Below are 16,414 nucleotides of genomic sequence, written 5' to 3' on the forward strand. Positions count from 1 at the left end.
AGGGGCTGAGCCATTTCCTGAGGAGGGTCCAGGGCAAGGCTGCTAGGGCGTCCAGAGCCCCATGTCAGCTCTGAGTGGATGAAGGGGTGAGGCTCTCTGCTGTCCTTGGGGCGAGGGAGAAGCTGGGCACGTGGCCTGGCTTGGGTGGAGCCTCATGCAGGGACAGAAGCAGAAGGGAGAGGCCTTTTGAATCTGAGAAACACCCAGTCGTGGGCTGAGCCCTTGCTCAGGTCTCAGAGGGCAGCGTGGCCACCTTATCAGGACACGGTGCCAGACGCTGAGGTCCCAAGCGTGGGCTCCAATTCATCCCCGGGGCCACTGTTTCCCGCGATGGCCTCTTCTCTGCGTAACGACTGTGTGTGTCGGGGGCCGCGGTGCCCAGGAAGGAGCAAGGGGTGGGGAGGGGCATTCACTGAGACCCCGGAGAGGCCAGATGCTTTTCTTAGATATCCTCAGCAAGTTCACAAAGCCACCTCCAAGACGGGTATTGCTGTGACCGCTCAAGAGTTAAGAAGACGGAGCCCGATAGAAGAAAAATAATTCACACGAGCTCCCGCGGTTAGTACGGGTGGAGCCAATTTGAGCCACGACTGGCCATCTTCCTGACCAAGCCCCCACTGTGCCTCAGCCTTGGCTCCCCTTGAGGAAGCTCTTTCACATACCAGTCCCTCCAAGTTCTGTTTTCAGTGACACCTCATCATCTCAGATGTGCAGGGAGCACACGTTTTCAATAACGCACTTGGCACGCCAGAGTAGAACGAATGCCATTTTGGTACCGAATTGGATGAGGCCTGTTCAATCACTGGAGCAGAGAGCAGGTGTCCTGCAAACATGAGTTATTATTGTACTTATTTCCTTCAGACATCATCACTCTGAAAATCGTTGCAGCCCTTACTGAATACTTCTGAGGGTTGGCGTGGTCTATGCAGGACGACAAAGATTCTGAACATTTGTGGAGGGCCCGAGACTAAATACGAAGCATGAGAAATGGAGGACAGGACGGTAACATCTGTCTCCCAGAATTCTTCTTGGGATCTATATTGCATGTACGTTTATCTTTAGGAAAGAGGCAGCTTAAGGTGGAAATGGGGTCTCGTGAGGCACCGAAGGCCAAGGGAAAGTCACACAGATGTCGCGTGCTGCTGCCCGGAGCCCGGTGTTTCGCGGACATTCAGCCCATCTTCGGATGGGGCTGGGACAGAGATGGCCGGGTCTACGTAGCAGATCCAGTGGGCCAGCTGGGGCTGGCCACTGGGAAAGAAAGTTCCCTGCCGTCGACCCCGCACAAGTGAAGAGGGACAGCAGAGAGGGTAAGCAGGACAAGGAGCAGAGAGGGATCTTTAGGGCTCTACTGTAGCGTCTGTGATGTCACCTCCCTTCTCGTGTCCCCTGTAAAAAGCCCTCAGTGAAGTCTGCACTGCTCGTCAGTGCTCTGTGCCTGGGGATTCCTCTGGGGGGCGCCGGATGGTGCTGAGGGCTTCCCTCTGAATGACGCACGGGCTGAGGGCAGGGACAGGTGCAAGGACGGCTCGATGGCCCCCACTCTAAACGGCCCTGGGACCGGCCTCCGGGAGTGTGCAGTGCAGAGGAAGGGCCGGGCATCTAAGGGCGAGGTGGAGGAAGGAGGGACAGCCTTGAGTTAGCGGGGTCAGGACAGGTGCCGGAGGGTTGCTGCATCAGGCTGGGCTCTGCTGAAGGAGCACCGTTTCGACAGGCCGAGGTGTAGGGGGAAGAGAGAGCCCTCCCTGCAGCTTGAAGCACGGCCACGAATGTCCGAGAGCACAGAGACGCCTCACACGGTGCGTGTTGCCCACCTGCTTCTCCAGGTAGGCAGACAGGCCGCATCCTTCTCTCTCCCTGCTGCCATTCTGGCTGTGCTCGGAATTTTCCACGGTGCCGTGACCCAACACCCAATGGGGCCTATCTGCGGGAAGCCCGCACGTGCTGGTTTCCCCTCGCGTAGTTACCGAGAGCACCCCTTTCACCCTGAATTGTCCCAGTTTGGACACACAACTGCCGCCTCCCTGCTTGGGCCGTGACCAGCCAGGGGCACGAGGCACTGATTCGGGAGGCAGCGAGGGTCACCGAAATGTGTGACTGGCCAGAAGGCGGATATGGCAGTGCCGTGTGGAAAAGTCTGAAATGAAAAGACTGCCCAGTAGGTTATCTTATCAATTATTTCCCGTGAAACACTCAGCTTCTGACTTTAGGTTAGGTGGACCTGAGTTGAAGAGTTACAGAGTCAATGATCTGCCTAATCTCAGAGACACTGACATCCCCAACAAAGCATTATGTTCTGATCTCTGTTTCTAAGTTCTTGAAAATAATGGTTATGAATCGTCAAAGACACATCCTGAAGGTAAGCAACTTCTTACATACCGAACAGCACGGGGGACGGGTGCTGCTTTCCTTGCCCTGGAAATAATCTGTCTCTCGCACAGTCGGGAGCCACGGGGAAAGGAGGTTTTATAGATTATGGAGTGATGGTGGTTAAAATGGTTTACAAACCTTTTCAGCCATATCTAATCCAGTGTCAGCTAATATCTGAGCCAGGATTTTCTCTCTTCCTTTGATTACTTCCAACTTCTCCTTCAAAAAATACTTGGGGATGGGAATATCTAATTGTTGCTAGAGAAGAGAAAAAATAAGCAAAAGGGCACATTTGTCACAACTTAAGGACACAGTTCAAATCCATCTAAAACATACAGTAAGGACCGTATATCAAAGAGATGCATTTTACCTCCCATCCTTATTCAAGAGGTGATGACACCAGTGGCATAAAAACAATTCATTACCGCTAAGGAAACACAAATAAAGTCATAAGGAAAAATCATCGCCGTGGCCCTTATTTTAATCGTTATGTAAAACGTAAGAACTCACATCAATTAACTCACAATTAACTCATGATAACTTCATGAATTTCTTTAAGGAAATAGAATATCATCTCAGCCTACCTCAAACAATAATGCAAATTAAAAGAGCAAAGTATTGCGACGGAGAGATCTTTGAAATAAACCTAATGATTTATCATCAGCATCGTTAACTATTTGCCTGTAAATGATCACAGGTTTTTCCCCCTAATACTTTGGTTGGACTTTTACCTAAATGACCCCAAATTACAAAAGTTATTGGCAAAGTTCATTTGCTTTATTAGGAAACTTGTTTTTTATGCAATAAATATAAACTTCTGTTTTTCACTTGTGCATATTACCAACTAGTTCAGTTGCTGGAGGCCACACGAATATTTACGAGCCCAAGTTCAACAATCAGAAGGATAGAAGTGCTATCTGGGGGTGTGGGTGGCCCTTGACCACCCCCCATGAGGAACACTGTGCTAGACACTCTTTCAGACCCTCCTGGATGCCCTCTGGTAGACCAGTCGGCTGGGCAAAGCTAAGGGTTCGGTCCTCGGGGTCAGTTCCCCTTTTCCCTATTCTGGCATGACTCTCCACACCCTCTCCCCTATCCAGGGAATTCTGAACAGGCCTTCCCTTAAAGAAGCATTGTAACAGAAAGGGGTGTCCTTTTTTAGGACTTGGTGAGATTGTACCAATACCAGACGGCAACTGCTTTTGACAGCCAAACTTTTCTTAGACGGATGGAATTTTGGGGTGAACTGAAAGTGGGTTTCCAGGATCCAGTGAGTGAGTGTGGCCTGGGGGATGGAGGAAAGTCAGAAGAGAGTGATTACGCTTTTATTTAATGTGGAGATTGTATTTATTAGTAGGTGTGTTAAAGCGTTGTGCTTTTCCAACTGTGACCACAGCGTGTTATTGACACGGCTCCGCGTGGTCCAAGAACGAAGAGTCTGAGGGTGAGGAAACGGAGCAGCGGAGGACGAAAGAGGAGGGAAGCCGAAGACAGTTGCTTGGGTTTGCGGCTAGACCTCCATCCGCAAAACACTTTATGTCCAACCCAGATGCTTTGGGGTTTCCCATTCTCTAAGGGACCTCTCTCGTGTTCTCTGGAGAGCGGCTTTCTCCATTCTTCTGAGCATCTGATGAACTCGCGAATTTGGGGCAGCACAGTTCTGACTCGAAGACAGAAACCAGTCTCTCGGTCTCAGTTTCAGAATCTCTCGGGGAAGGATCGCCTGGGGCAGCCACCAGCACCCATCCCTGGTCTGACCAGCTGTGGCCGGGCTGTGGGTCACACTGCACACAGATAGCTGGGTGCTGGCCCGATGGAATAGCGGAGCCATGTGCCATGTGGGTGGCGGCCACAGGGGCCCAGACTCAGGGGTGTTGGTTGGTCAGGCTTCCACTGGGAACTGCAGGGCTGAGCCCCACGGGACTTCCCAGAGCTGGTACGCGTGCGTGTCCCTGGCCTGGCAGCGCTCCCAGGGTCCATGCCGCTGCTGGTCCCGCCTGGACCCCAGTGTCGTCACGTGGCTCAGTGTGCCCACCCCAGGAGTGCTGGACCACACAGTTGACAGTCTCCTACCAGGAAGGCTTCCTGGACAATGTCACTCGTTCATCGCCCCTTTTAGTGCTCATGAGCTTTGAAAAGATGAACCAGCTCAACCAGAGGGGTGACGACTGAAGCAGGAGGAAAAGCAGGGGAAAATCTGAAGGAGCCCACCACACAGATTTTATAGATGTCTTACTCTTCAACTTTGAGCAGGTTATTTAATATTCTCGGGATTAAATTAATACATTTGATACTACTTCACTAATTCGATTTAGGGATATGATTTAATGGCTGTTGATTTCACGCTTATCCTCAGGGGTTCTTGATATTTTCACACGGGTGGAGTAAAGTACACCTGACCGAAAAAATCCAGGGCTTTAAGCCATGCTCTTGTAAGTGAACGCGACAAGCATGTAAGTTTCAGAGTGATCTTCAACACTTTCCATCATTTTAGTTACCCTTTATAGTCCTTTCTAACAAAGTGCAATAACAATGCTAGAAAAACCTATTCCGGAAAGAAACATAACCTTTATAGAATCTCGCATGTTTTCAAAAGGAAGGAGCATTACACGCCAGGTGGAAAATTGAACACTGTCTCCTTTTAATTTTATTTTAGGGAAATGTTCCTTTCGAAATGAAGACTGAGCTCACAGGACCGTGACACTGCAAGGAGCTGTCCACTGGCCTCTGGCAGACTCGGCCAGACAGAGCGTCAGAAGAGACTCTGGGCGTCTGGCAGTGGGGGTCGGAAGGGCGGTGGCGGGGACACAGAAGGTCTTCAGCTCCAGGGCATCAGAGAGAGAGAGAGAGGAGGCCCTTCTTTCTTGTCTGAGCCTCAGAGGCCTATCGCCATAAATCCCCAAGTCACCAAAGACCCAAAGGAGAGGAGGAGACACATCCACCTGGTAATAAGGAACCAGCAGCCAATCAGCCCGAAGAAAATGGGGGGAAACAAAGGCCAGAAGGAGATCTCCTTGGGCAACAAAAGTAGGGGCACTGCTACTGGAAATTGGGAGGGTTTGTGCCACAGGATATTTGCGAAAGGGTTGGCCTCCTCCATCCAACAGACCTGGGCAGACACCACGGTGACCAAGTAAGACCCAACACTGGACCCAAGGACTGTGAAAAGATTTGTCTGTGCCCGCAACTACAGGAACCCAATCCTTGTCCATGGCAGTACGGCCCAACCGAAGGGCAAGGCTTCACGTTTTCATACAACAACCAGCAAATGTGCCTAGGAAGCCTAGAGTATTGGTTACGGGCCTACATATCCGATTTAAAACAAGGCACTGATGAGAAAAGAGGCCGAGTACTTACGGGAGCCAACTTTAGGTCCTGTAGGATGTCATCGAAATAATGAAACTCGGTTAATTCCAATTCAACCATGTCATGCTTCAGTTCCAGGATGCGACCCATCACCCCGTCCAGTATTTTCCGGATCAGCAGTCGTTTCTGTGGGTGGACAGTCTGGTCGTAGACATTCTCCAGGTTTCTAAAGATCTGCACGTATTTTATGTAGAAGGTGGCTAACATTTGGAAGATGAAACCTTGATTTCTCTGTGATTCCATCACAGTCTCAGACTCTTTATCAAGCAGAGAACTGAGGGCCTCTTGGGTCTGATGCCACATCTTATTATACATTCTGAGGGAAGACACAGAATAAGCAAAAATAAGCCTTCATAAGCCATACGAAATGGGCATCTGATATAACAAACGGTAACGCGGCATCGAATGAGAGCTAAGAACACGGCATGTAATTACGAGGCCCTTTAGACCATTTGTGTCTCATTTTGAGGTGCATGTGATTTTTGGATGTGACCACTGCTATTATCATCAAATACGTAGATTAAAAGACTTTTCACCTAAATGATATACAGCGATTCCTCACTAGGCCCATAAAACCTGCATCATTATACTCACTTAATAGACGAAGAAGTTGATAACTAGAATATTCAACTGATCTGTCCAGATACACAGCTGGTGGGGTATAAACTGGAACAATTACATTGGAAAGTCATTCCACACTATCTTATAAAGTTGAACGTGAGCAGATGCTATGAATGAACAATTACAGCCCAGAGAAACTCTTGTAAGTCATCATCAAGAATGAACAAACAGCACTCAGAAGGACCAGGCCTTGCGCTCTCTCTTCCCAGGGCTCTGCCGGAAGGTGGGCTTTCCCTCGCCGCCCCCCTGCTGGCCCGCAGGTACCGAGTTCTCGGCGTTCCCTAGCCTGCCTCTTCCCTCTTGTCTCATCTGTTGTCCCTCCTTCTGGGTTTTTGTGAGATCTCCTGTCAAATGCTCGCATGTTCCCTTGGCCCTCATGCGTGTATGGCCTTTGAAGTCCTCTATTGCCATTTTGGAGGAGATTCAGGAAGAGCGGGAGATTGAAATGCTCATTCGGTCCATCTTGTTTACCTGGGAGTCCCCCATCCACCTTCCCAAGGTCATTCCCAGGCATGCCCTCTGGGTCTTCTGCTCTGGCCCCACTCTCTGCTCCTCCTTGCATCAGCCCTGTCCTCTGAGAACCGTAAACATCAGGTGCCGGAAGTGACCACGGGCCGTGACCTGTGTTATGTGTGATGCTTGCAGGGGATGCTCCCTGAGCAGGGCTCCTGTGCCTCTCTGTGCGGTGGGAGGGGGAGGTGGCCTGCTCCTGAGAGGGAGGTGGGTGTCTGAGCCCAGTGTGCGTGAGTCTGAGCTCCGGACCACGATTCAACACGGCACCGCCACCTCTACCTTGACCAAAAACAGAACCACCACCGCCAGAAAGTACACTCCTAACTCTTAACACCCACTCCTAACACCCACTCCTAACACCAAGGGGGTGGGTGACAAACTGGACCTCCCCCTTTTTTTTTTTTTCAAAAAAAATTTTTTTTAACGTTTATTTATTTTTGAGACAGAGAGAGACAGAGCATGAACGGGGGAGGGACAGAGAGAGAGGGAGACACAGAATCGGAAGCAGGCTCCAGGCTCTGAGCCATCAGCCCAGAGCCCGACGCGGCGCTCGAACTCACGGACCCCGAGATCGTGACCTGAGCCGAAGTCGGACGCCCAACCAACTGAGCCACCCAGGTGCCCCTGGACTTCCCCCTTTTAACGTCCGTTCACTTGATGGCAAATGAGACTGAGTATCTCCACACACTCTGGTCGTTGGAGGTTGTTTATCCATTTGCTTTGCTTTGTTTTTTTGAAATTTTTTTAATGTTTATTTATTTTTGAGACAGAGACAGAGCATGAACGGGGGAAGGTCAGAGAGAGAGGAAGACACAGAATCGGAAGCAGGCTCCAGGCTCCGAGCTGTCAGCACAGAGCCCGACGTGGGGCTCGAACTCACGAGTCGCGAGATCATGACCTGAGCTGAAGTCGGAGGCTCAACCGACTGAGCCACCCAGGCACCCCTGCTTTGCTTGTTTTTATGTTGGATTGTTTTTCTACTAATTCCTGGGGGTTCTTTATACATTCTGAGTGTCTACGCCTTCCTCAGCTTGCCTCCCGGCCGGGAAGCTGGTGTCTCACCATGCACGGCCCAGCGAGGGCACTGCCGGGAAGGGCGATCCCACCCGGATTCACGGGGGTCCAGCCATAGCCCTGCAGGCCGGTTTGCAGCCAGGCCCCATGGGGGCAGCAGTCCCAGGGCACAGAGCCCGTCCCGGTGCCAGGGCCCAGCCGCTGCTGTGGGCTCCCACTCTGCTCCTGGTGCGGACGTTTTCACCTTTCATTAAAAAATTCCAATTCTTGGATTTTTCAAGTTAAAATATTTTCATTTTATTTTAAAATGTGATATTACACTATTAAACATAATAAACACGTGTCAGTATGTTATCGGTTCATATAAACTTAACAACTGAAAACATTTTTAAAAATAAACATTAAAAAAAATAAAACATTAAAAAAATTAAACATTTTTTACTTTTTATTTTCTTATTGTTTAAAAGGGAGAATATGGGGAAGTGGTCACTTTTAAAGTTTATTTATGAGAGAGAGAGAGAGAGAGAGCACGTGCACAAGTGGGGGAGGGGCAGAGAGAGAGGGAGATACAGAATCCGAAATAGACTCCAGGCTCCCAGCTGTGAGCACAGAGCCTGACGTGGGGCTCGAACCCACAGACCACAAGATCATGACCTGATCTGAAGTCAGATGCTCAACCGACTGAGCCACCCAGGTGCCCCAAAACATTTTTTAATCAATTTTTAAAAATGTTTTATTTATTTTTAAAAGCAAGAGAGACAGAGCATGAGCCCGGGAGGGACAGCGAGAGAACAGGAGACACAGAATCCGAAGCAGGCTCCAGGCTCCGAGCTGTCAGCACAGAGCCCGACACGAGGCTCGAACCCATGGACCGCGAGATCATGACCTGAGCCGAAGTCGGAGGCTCAACCGCCACCCAGGCGCCCCATTAATCCGTTACGTTTGTGTTCCTGGGGCAGAGATGAGAGATGTTCATCTTCCTGGCCACAGGTCACAAGCTTTCCTTGGTGCCCAGTCTTTCAGGTTCAGATGATGGCGATGACAATGACGATGGTGATGATGAGGGTGACAGCTCACCAGGACGTCACGTCGGTCACCGTCCTCAGTGCTCCTGAAACCCGACAACCCCATGGGGCCGGTGCTATCGTCGTTGCGGTTTGCAGGCGGGCGGACGGAGACACGGCAAAGTTGCCCAAAGCAGAGCCATCTGCACGCAGGGCCCTCGCCCAGGCAGGCCGGCCCCAGCGCCCATACTCTGAGCGCTTTGTGGCTCCCTGGTCTTCGGGGTGAAAGCAGACGAGGGTGACGCCTCGCAGGGCATAGCTCTGATGGGCGCCACGAGAAAACACGGATTCACGGTTGAAAACACACGGCCCCACCCCAGCACTCCACCGAGGTTCATACTGAAGGCTGCCTCGGGCGTGCCATCCGCGGGCGCCAACGTCCCATGTCTCCAAACGTGGCCATCTTTAAAAACCATTGCCAGTGGAAAAATCTCTGCCAGACGACTTGATGAAGAGAGAACGTTTTCAGGGGAAAGTTAGATTCCGCTCAGCACGGGACCTGCCGCTCCTTGCAGAAGAAACGGCTGTTTATCGGACACTCTGCCCCGTAACGGCAACAGTAGCACCTTCTGCCCGGTCCCAGCGTGGCGCACGGGGCCACTCTGCCTGCTGGGCCTTTAAACGACAGGCAAACGGGACAGGGGAGGCGGAGGAGAAACCAAGGGGGCTGCTGTACCACGTGGAGCCGTCCAGGCCAGCTTGTCACGTACGTGCCCAGGGGAGCCGGGGGGGGGGGGGCGCTGTGCAGGGTGTCGGGGGGCCGAGCACATTCTCAGTTCACCAGAGCCCAGACTCAGACACTCTGAGGGGGGACGGCAAACCCTGGCGTCCCCTGACCTGATGGGTGACGCCGGCTGCAGAGAAAGTGTCCACATAAAACAGAAAACTGTGTGGTTTGTTTTGTGGTCTACACCTGTCAGGACGATACAGAAGACAATTACAGGCTAATTTTGTTTAGAACCTGGATCTAAAGTCCCAGTTAGCAAACAGGATGTAGCCAGCGCCAGAAGAGTGGTTCCCTCTGACCAGGGAGGGGTCATCCCAGGAATCTGCGAGAAATTCACATAAAGAGAAGCAGAGCTAAACACAGCAACAGAACACTACAGACCAAAGATTGTTTCCACAGATGCCAAGAAAATGCTCAATAAATTTAATTTATGGCATACGCCTGATGCAGAATACTGTCCACATCCCCAGAGAACAGATGCTGTCAGCCCCTCAAGACGCTGAACACCAGAGACCAAAAGCATTTTCAGGAGACACACTAGAAATCTGGAAGGCAGGAGTCAAAAAGGACGAAGCGGAATGAAAAGGGATTAATTAACACAAAAGATTTAAGAAACTGCTTGTAAATGACACAGCTGCAAAATGCAAGGAGGTCGGTAACAAATATAAGAAGTCACCTGCTAAAGCAAAGCTTTTTGGCGAAAGCCACAAAAACTAAACGCAGAGAAAAGCAGGAAAAACGAGACCTCGCTCCCAGTACCGATGAAACATCTAAAAATGAATATGGTGGGAGCCACACAATGTCACTGAAGAAAATTCTGGAACCCTAGCTGCAGAGGATCAGAAGGGGCAGACGGCAGGAGAGACCGGACGAAAAGAAAGCAGCCTCCTGAGACTGACAAGCAGATTTAATATCACCAAGAATTTGGGGATAAGATCCTGGAGGCTCCACAAATGAAGCCAGTTGAGATTTCTAAATGGGGGGGCGGGGTCATCAATAAAAGATAAGGGGCGCTTATCAGACTTCAAAGCACTTATCACAGCAGTCAGCACTAAGGTTGTGCAACGCTCCGGGGAGGCTGCCTCCGTGGGGTGCAGGTGGGGTGACCTGAATCCCACGAAGACCCAACCCGTCGTGAGCAAGGGACGTGGAGGGGGGACTTCCACTGGGGTAAGGCGCCCAGATTAATGGCAGAACACAACTAGAATTTAAGAAAGCCTGGACCCTGCTTTGGGACAGACCCAGCCCCGGGAGGCCTCGCTGCCCTAGCTCACTCACTGGCTTCCATCCAGGGTCAAGGAAGCAGAAACGCCTCCAAGGCCATGGCTGGGCGGACCCCTCACTGGAGCTCTGGGCCGCAGATCCTCCTTGTGGCTTCAGCCTTTCAAGTCCTGCCTTTTGGGCGGCAGCCTCTTCCTCCCTCACCTGCTGCGTGATCCTGGCTAGAAAGACCAGGCAGAGGTCATTGGTTGATGGCAAATATTAAGTAGCCGTGTGAGCAGGCCAACCTCCGCATCGACAGCCTTTTCTCTGGAGACCGACCTTTGCTTCACTGCCCTCCAGTCTCCCTGCTGTCCTGATGTTCCTCGATGCGTGCCCACTGGTCACAGCCCGGCCACTCTCTGGACTGCCAGCAGCCCGGCCACGGTGCCTTGGCCAGGCCAGCCTGGAGACCCCCCACGTCCCCTGGAGACCTACCCCACCTCGTTGCCCCACAGTCCCCGCATCCTTCTGCTGAACCAGTGCCCGGGGAACATCGTGTGAGACAAGGGATGTGGCAAGATGATTTTGTTTTTTAATTCTTTTTTTAATGTTTATTTTTGAGAGTGAGAGACAGAGCATGAGTGGGGGTGGGGCAGAGAGAGAGAGAGAGACACAGAATCCGAAGCAGGCTCCAGGCTCCGAGCTGTCAGCACAGAGCCCGATGCGGGGCTCGAACTCACGGACCGCGAGATCACGACCTGAGCCGAAGTCGGATGCTCAACGGACTGAGCCACCCAGGCGCCCCAAGATGAGTTTTTAAATAACAACATCAGCGAACTAAAATTCATGTGCTGTGAATTTATCCCTTAAAAGTGCACACATCAGTGGTTTTTGTGTATTCACAACCAACACCTCTAATTTGAGAGCATTTTTTTTTAAGTCTATTTATTTATTTTGAGAGAGACAGAGACAGCGCGAGCAGGGGAGGGGCAGAGAGAGAAAGGGGGGAGGGAGAATCCCGAGCAGGCTCTGCACTGTCAGCCCAACATGGGGCTCGAACCCACGAAGCCGTGAGATCATGACCTGAGCGGAAACCAAGAGTCGGACACTTAAGCGACCGAGCGACCCAGGTGCCCTGAGAACATTTTCATCTCCGAGAGGAACCCCGTACCCACTAGCTGTCACCCCCCAGCCCGCCTCCTCCTAGCCCCAGGCAACCATTAATCTAGTTTCGGTCTCTATTTGCCTATGGTGGTGGGCACTTCAGGTAAGGACCCACACAGGAGGGGGCCCTTGCCGACTGGCTCCTTTCACTCAGCACAACGTTTGCCAAGTTCACAGGTGCTTTAACATGTATCAAGGCCTCCTTCTTCCTGTTTGCCAAATATGTTCCAGGCATACACACACCCCACTCTGCTGGCCCATTCTGCAGGGGAGGGACACAGGGGCTGTTTCTGTCTTTTCATTATTGCGGATGATGCCGCTAAGGGCATTTCCTGCACCCGTGTTTGTGTGGACCTGTGTTTTTATTTTCCTTGGTCATGGCAAGGGGGGTTTTAAAGGTAAAAGTGCCCCATGTTTAGAATCAGAATCTGTCTCCTGGGGTAGCTGGTCTGGGGCTGGTCACTGAACCTCTGTGTGCCTTTACTTGCCCAAGTGGCAAATCTGGGTAACAATGCTTCCTCTCTGGAGGCCCCCAGGGATTGCTGTGGGACAGGATAACAGACGTGAAGGCGTTCTTGAAAGCTTAACACGCGCCTTGTAAGGAGAAGGTGGCATTTTATCCGTGAGACTGCGGAGAATTTTAAGTACATGACTGGTTTCAGGGTTGAGCGTATGACCAAGAAATATTAAAGATCTTGAGGTCAGGAGGATTGTGGGTGGAGAACACGATACACCAGTTGATAACAAGCAGATTGTTATTTCTAGATTTTGGCAGTTTTTCTGTATCTGGGTGGGTGGGGGAGGGGAAGACTTGACCATTCAGACCTACCGCGTACTTCCATGGAAAATCTAATGCTTGTAAAATTGGCCGTTCTCCCCCAAATATTTTATTCAGGGTAAGTCTTCAAGTTCTTCTAGCTGTTTGTCCTCTTTCCAGGATATTCCCTCGGCTTTCTTGCTTAAGGGAGGCTCAGCTGTCCTCCCCTGCAGGCTTCACAAAGAGAGGCTCCTCTAACCACAGTGGGGACACAGGGTCAAGGTCTCTGCTCCTCACTGCCACGTCCGGGCCATTCGCCCCGTTCCTCCCACCACCCCACTCCCTAGCTTTGAACCTCATTTCATCAGGTGGTATTACCACGGCCCCTCAGTGTCTCCATCGTCTGTCTGCCACCTACACCATTTTTCCAGGCCCCCACAAGACGTCTGCCCCGAGAACAGCATTTGCTGACAGACTCTGCCCTTTTCACTTCCCTGGGATAAGTAACTCAACGCCTCCCTGGAGGCCAGGACCTTAAGCCACCCGCTGGGGCTCATGCCCCCCCACTAACATCACCCCACTTCTCCCTTCTCCAGGCCCCACAGCCTTTCACCAGCTTATAGCAAAACATTTTTTAAAACGTTTATTTGTTTTTGAGAGAGAGAGAGAGAGAGAGAGACAGGGAATGAGCAGGGGAAGGGCAGAGAGAGAGAGAGGGAGACACAGAACCTGATGCAGGCTCCAGGCTCCCAGCTATCGGCACAGAGCCTGACGCAGGGCTCGAACACACGAACTGCGAGATCATGCCCTGAGCCGAAGTCAGACGCTCAACCACCCAGCCGCCCCTTAAAGCAAAACTTCAAAAAGTTGGCGGTGCTCACTGTCTACAAGGTCTCCCCCTCCCACTCCCGGCCACCTCCCTGCCGCATCCCCACTGAGGGTCAAGGGTACCACCCGACCCCCCACTGCTAAATGAATGGTCCTTTTCGGTTCTCCTCTGACTCTCCTCAGCAGTGTCCGAGTCTGTCACTCCCTGCTCTGGGAGAAACATTACTTCTTGTTCACCTGGCTTCCGGGGCCCCGCGAGTTTGCTTCTTCCTCACTGATCACACCTTCGATCCCTTTGCTGGTATCTGGTCCCCAGTCCCTTGCCACCGATGATTCAAAGCTCAAGGCTTCGTCCTCAGACCCCTCTCTCTCTCTGTCTACCCTCATTCCGTGTTAATAAAGCCCATGCACATACCAACACCTGTCCAGCTTCTATTTCACATGGAGACCTCTCTCCTGAACTCGAGGCTTGACCCTCCAATGGCCTACTTGACCTCTGTGTGTGTCCAACTGGCTCTTCAAACTCAACACCTGCACGACAGAGCCCCTGAGCTTCCCCACCCGCAACATCTCAGCAGGCCCTTGGCCTCTCTGCTCTGATTTTCTCACCTAAAAACAGGGTTAGAAATAGCAAGCATTGGGGCGCCTGGGTGGCTCAGTCGGTTGGGCGTCCGACTTTGGCTCAGGTCATGATCTCACGGTCCGTGAGTTCGAGCCCCGTGTCGGGCTCTGTGCTGACAGCTCAGAGCCTGGAGCCTGCTTCGGGTTCTGTGTCTCCCTCTCTCTCTGACCCTCTCCCATTCATGCTCTGTCTCTCTCTGTCTCACAAATAAATAAACATTAAAAAAAATGTCGCGGACGCGCTGTGTATGAACTACTTGTCTATTTGTGCCTGTTTCCTCAGCTGTAAAACGGGAAAAAAACAAAAAACCAACAACAGTAACAAGTCCTACACGGTAGGGGTGTGGTGAACAATGTGGTACCACAAAGCTTCCGTAACTCCTTTCTTGACTTAATATGGGCCCCGCGTGTTTTCACAAAGCAATCCATTTACTGCTGAGCCAGGTCAAGGGAAAAGCAGGCCAAGTACCGAACCTACTGAAGTACTGCTTCCTCGAAAACACAGCGGCGAGGGCTTAGCAGACACGAGCAACGGGCTTGCGGGAGCGCATCTTCATGGGCGGAGAGGGTGGTGGGCCAGGGAGGAGGGACACCTAAGTGGATGGCCTTCCGTGTCCCCAAGAAGCGGACACTCTATACTGGGCCTATGTTTGCTGCAATATAAGAAGGAGGGTGGGAGAGAGAAGAAAAGAAAAAAAGAAAAGAAGCAGAGGAAGCTATCCTTCCGTCTGAAGAAGCCCACCCCATGCCTCTAAGCCGGCAGCCCATAACTTACGCGTTCGACATGGCTGGCTACTTTCCCTCTTTCCCTCGCCCGCCTGGAAGCTCTTCCTTGTCCCTCCGAGGGGGCGGCCGGCTGCAGGGGTCGGGACACCGCCAGGGGCGTCCACGGAGAGGTCCTTCCGGAGGAGGGGGACAGGGATCGGAGAGATCCTCTCGCTTTGGGCAGGAAAAGGCGACAACCTGCAGATACGCGCAGGCACCGAGGGGGATTCGAACGTTCCCGTCGCCACCCCGAGGCTCCGGGACCTTACCGTAGCCACTCGACGCGACGCGAGGCGGAACCTAGCAACCGAGACGCTGCGCATGCGCAGTGCCGGCTCACTCCGGCCCGGCGCGCGCCCCGCCCCCTGAGCTCCAGGCGCCTGCGCTGCTGCCTGGTTTCCGTGGCAACCGCGCAGGGGCGACGAGGGACGCTGGTCCCGCGGAGGGGAGGTGCCGCCCGGTAGGGAGGCGGAGCTCCCGGAGGGCACCGCTGGGGACCTGCCTCCGGGGGCCACCCCGGGTGCCTCCCATCGGCTCGTCGTCCTCCGCGTCGTCTTCCCGCTTTCCTGTTTGCCCCGCTTTCATCCACCTTCAGATATGTGGCCTTGGACCAGGTCCTTGATTGTAGCCTCAGTCTTCCATCTGTGAAATGGGATAACAGCCGTTCATTTGTTCCAACCTTTACTGGGCTTCTCTGGGCCAAGCGCAGACTTAGGTTCTGGGGATACAGGACAAACAGTCCCGTCCTTCTGGGACGAGATGAAAACGAGGCGAGGAGCTAGTGTGTTGTAAATGGAAAATGCTGTGTGGATGTTAGTTAGCAGCAAGTCGCCATGAGGGTCTGCGTTCATTGCCCTTCTTCCTTCTTCTTTCGGAACTATTGAGATTTATTTGCAAATTCTAGAACCCGCAGTCCCTGCAGGAATATATTCAGGACCAACGCGGCGCCGCGAGCCTGGAGAAGATATCCACCTAAAAATAACAGCCTGAGTCTGGATCACAGAACCTGGCTCCCACCATCGCTAATGAAGTGAACAAAAGAGTCGCATAAATCAGCAAAAGAGAGAAAGGACTAAAAACTTAAGTACAGCTTTGTGCTACAAATGTCAAAAACGGTACTCCGTGAACTAGAAGCCCGCCGCCGATCACGGCATCTGAATCTCATTCCCATTCCGCACAAATCCCTACCAGGGAAGGAAACCAAGTAGACAAAATACCACGAATTTTTGGTGAATCCACAGAGCGGGAGGGTGAGCACAGAAGCAAACCACCAGGGAAACGCAGGGGAGACAAAACTATTGTGAGTAGAAAGCAGCCCCTGCTGCCCCAGGACCCGACCAGAGCTGGGAAAAAGCACTTAGGGCTTGCCACTTTCTAGGCCTTTGCACCGAGTTGAGGCAG

At 52.1% G+C, this 16,414-nt stretch overlaps 1 protein-coding gene across 1 annotated transcript in view; it reads right to left on the minus strand.

Annotated features, from left to right (window-relative positions):
• The window catches only part of IQCA1 (IQ motif containing with AAA domain 1), a 117,888-nt gene extending 102,588 nt beyond the window's left edge, over positions 1–15,300 (minus strand). The window contains exons 1-3 of the mRNA XM_030323789.1: positions 15,024–15,300; positions 5,728–6,052; positions 2,509–2,628 (exon numbers count right to left, since the gene is read on the minus strand). Coding sequence (XP_030179649.1) covers positions 2,509–2,628; positions 5,728–6,052; positions 15,024–15,034 — 456 coding nt within the window. The 5' untranslated portion in view covers positions 15,035–15,300. The remainder of the gene's footprint in view (positions 1–2,508; positions 2,629–5,727; positions 6,053–15,023) is intronic.
• Between the last annotated feature and the right edge of the window lie 1,114 nt (positions 15,301–16,414).

Source organism: Lynx canadensis, chromosome C1, assembly GCF_007474595.2.
Source record: "Lynx canadensis isolate LIC74 chromosome C1, mLynCan4.pri.v2, whole genome shotgun sequence".
Classification (NCBI taxonomy): domain Eukaryota; kingdom Metazoa; phylum Chordata; class Mammalia; order Carnivora; family Felidae; genus Lynx; species Lynx canadensis.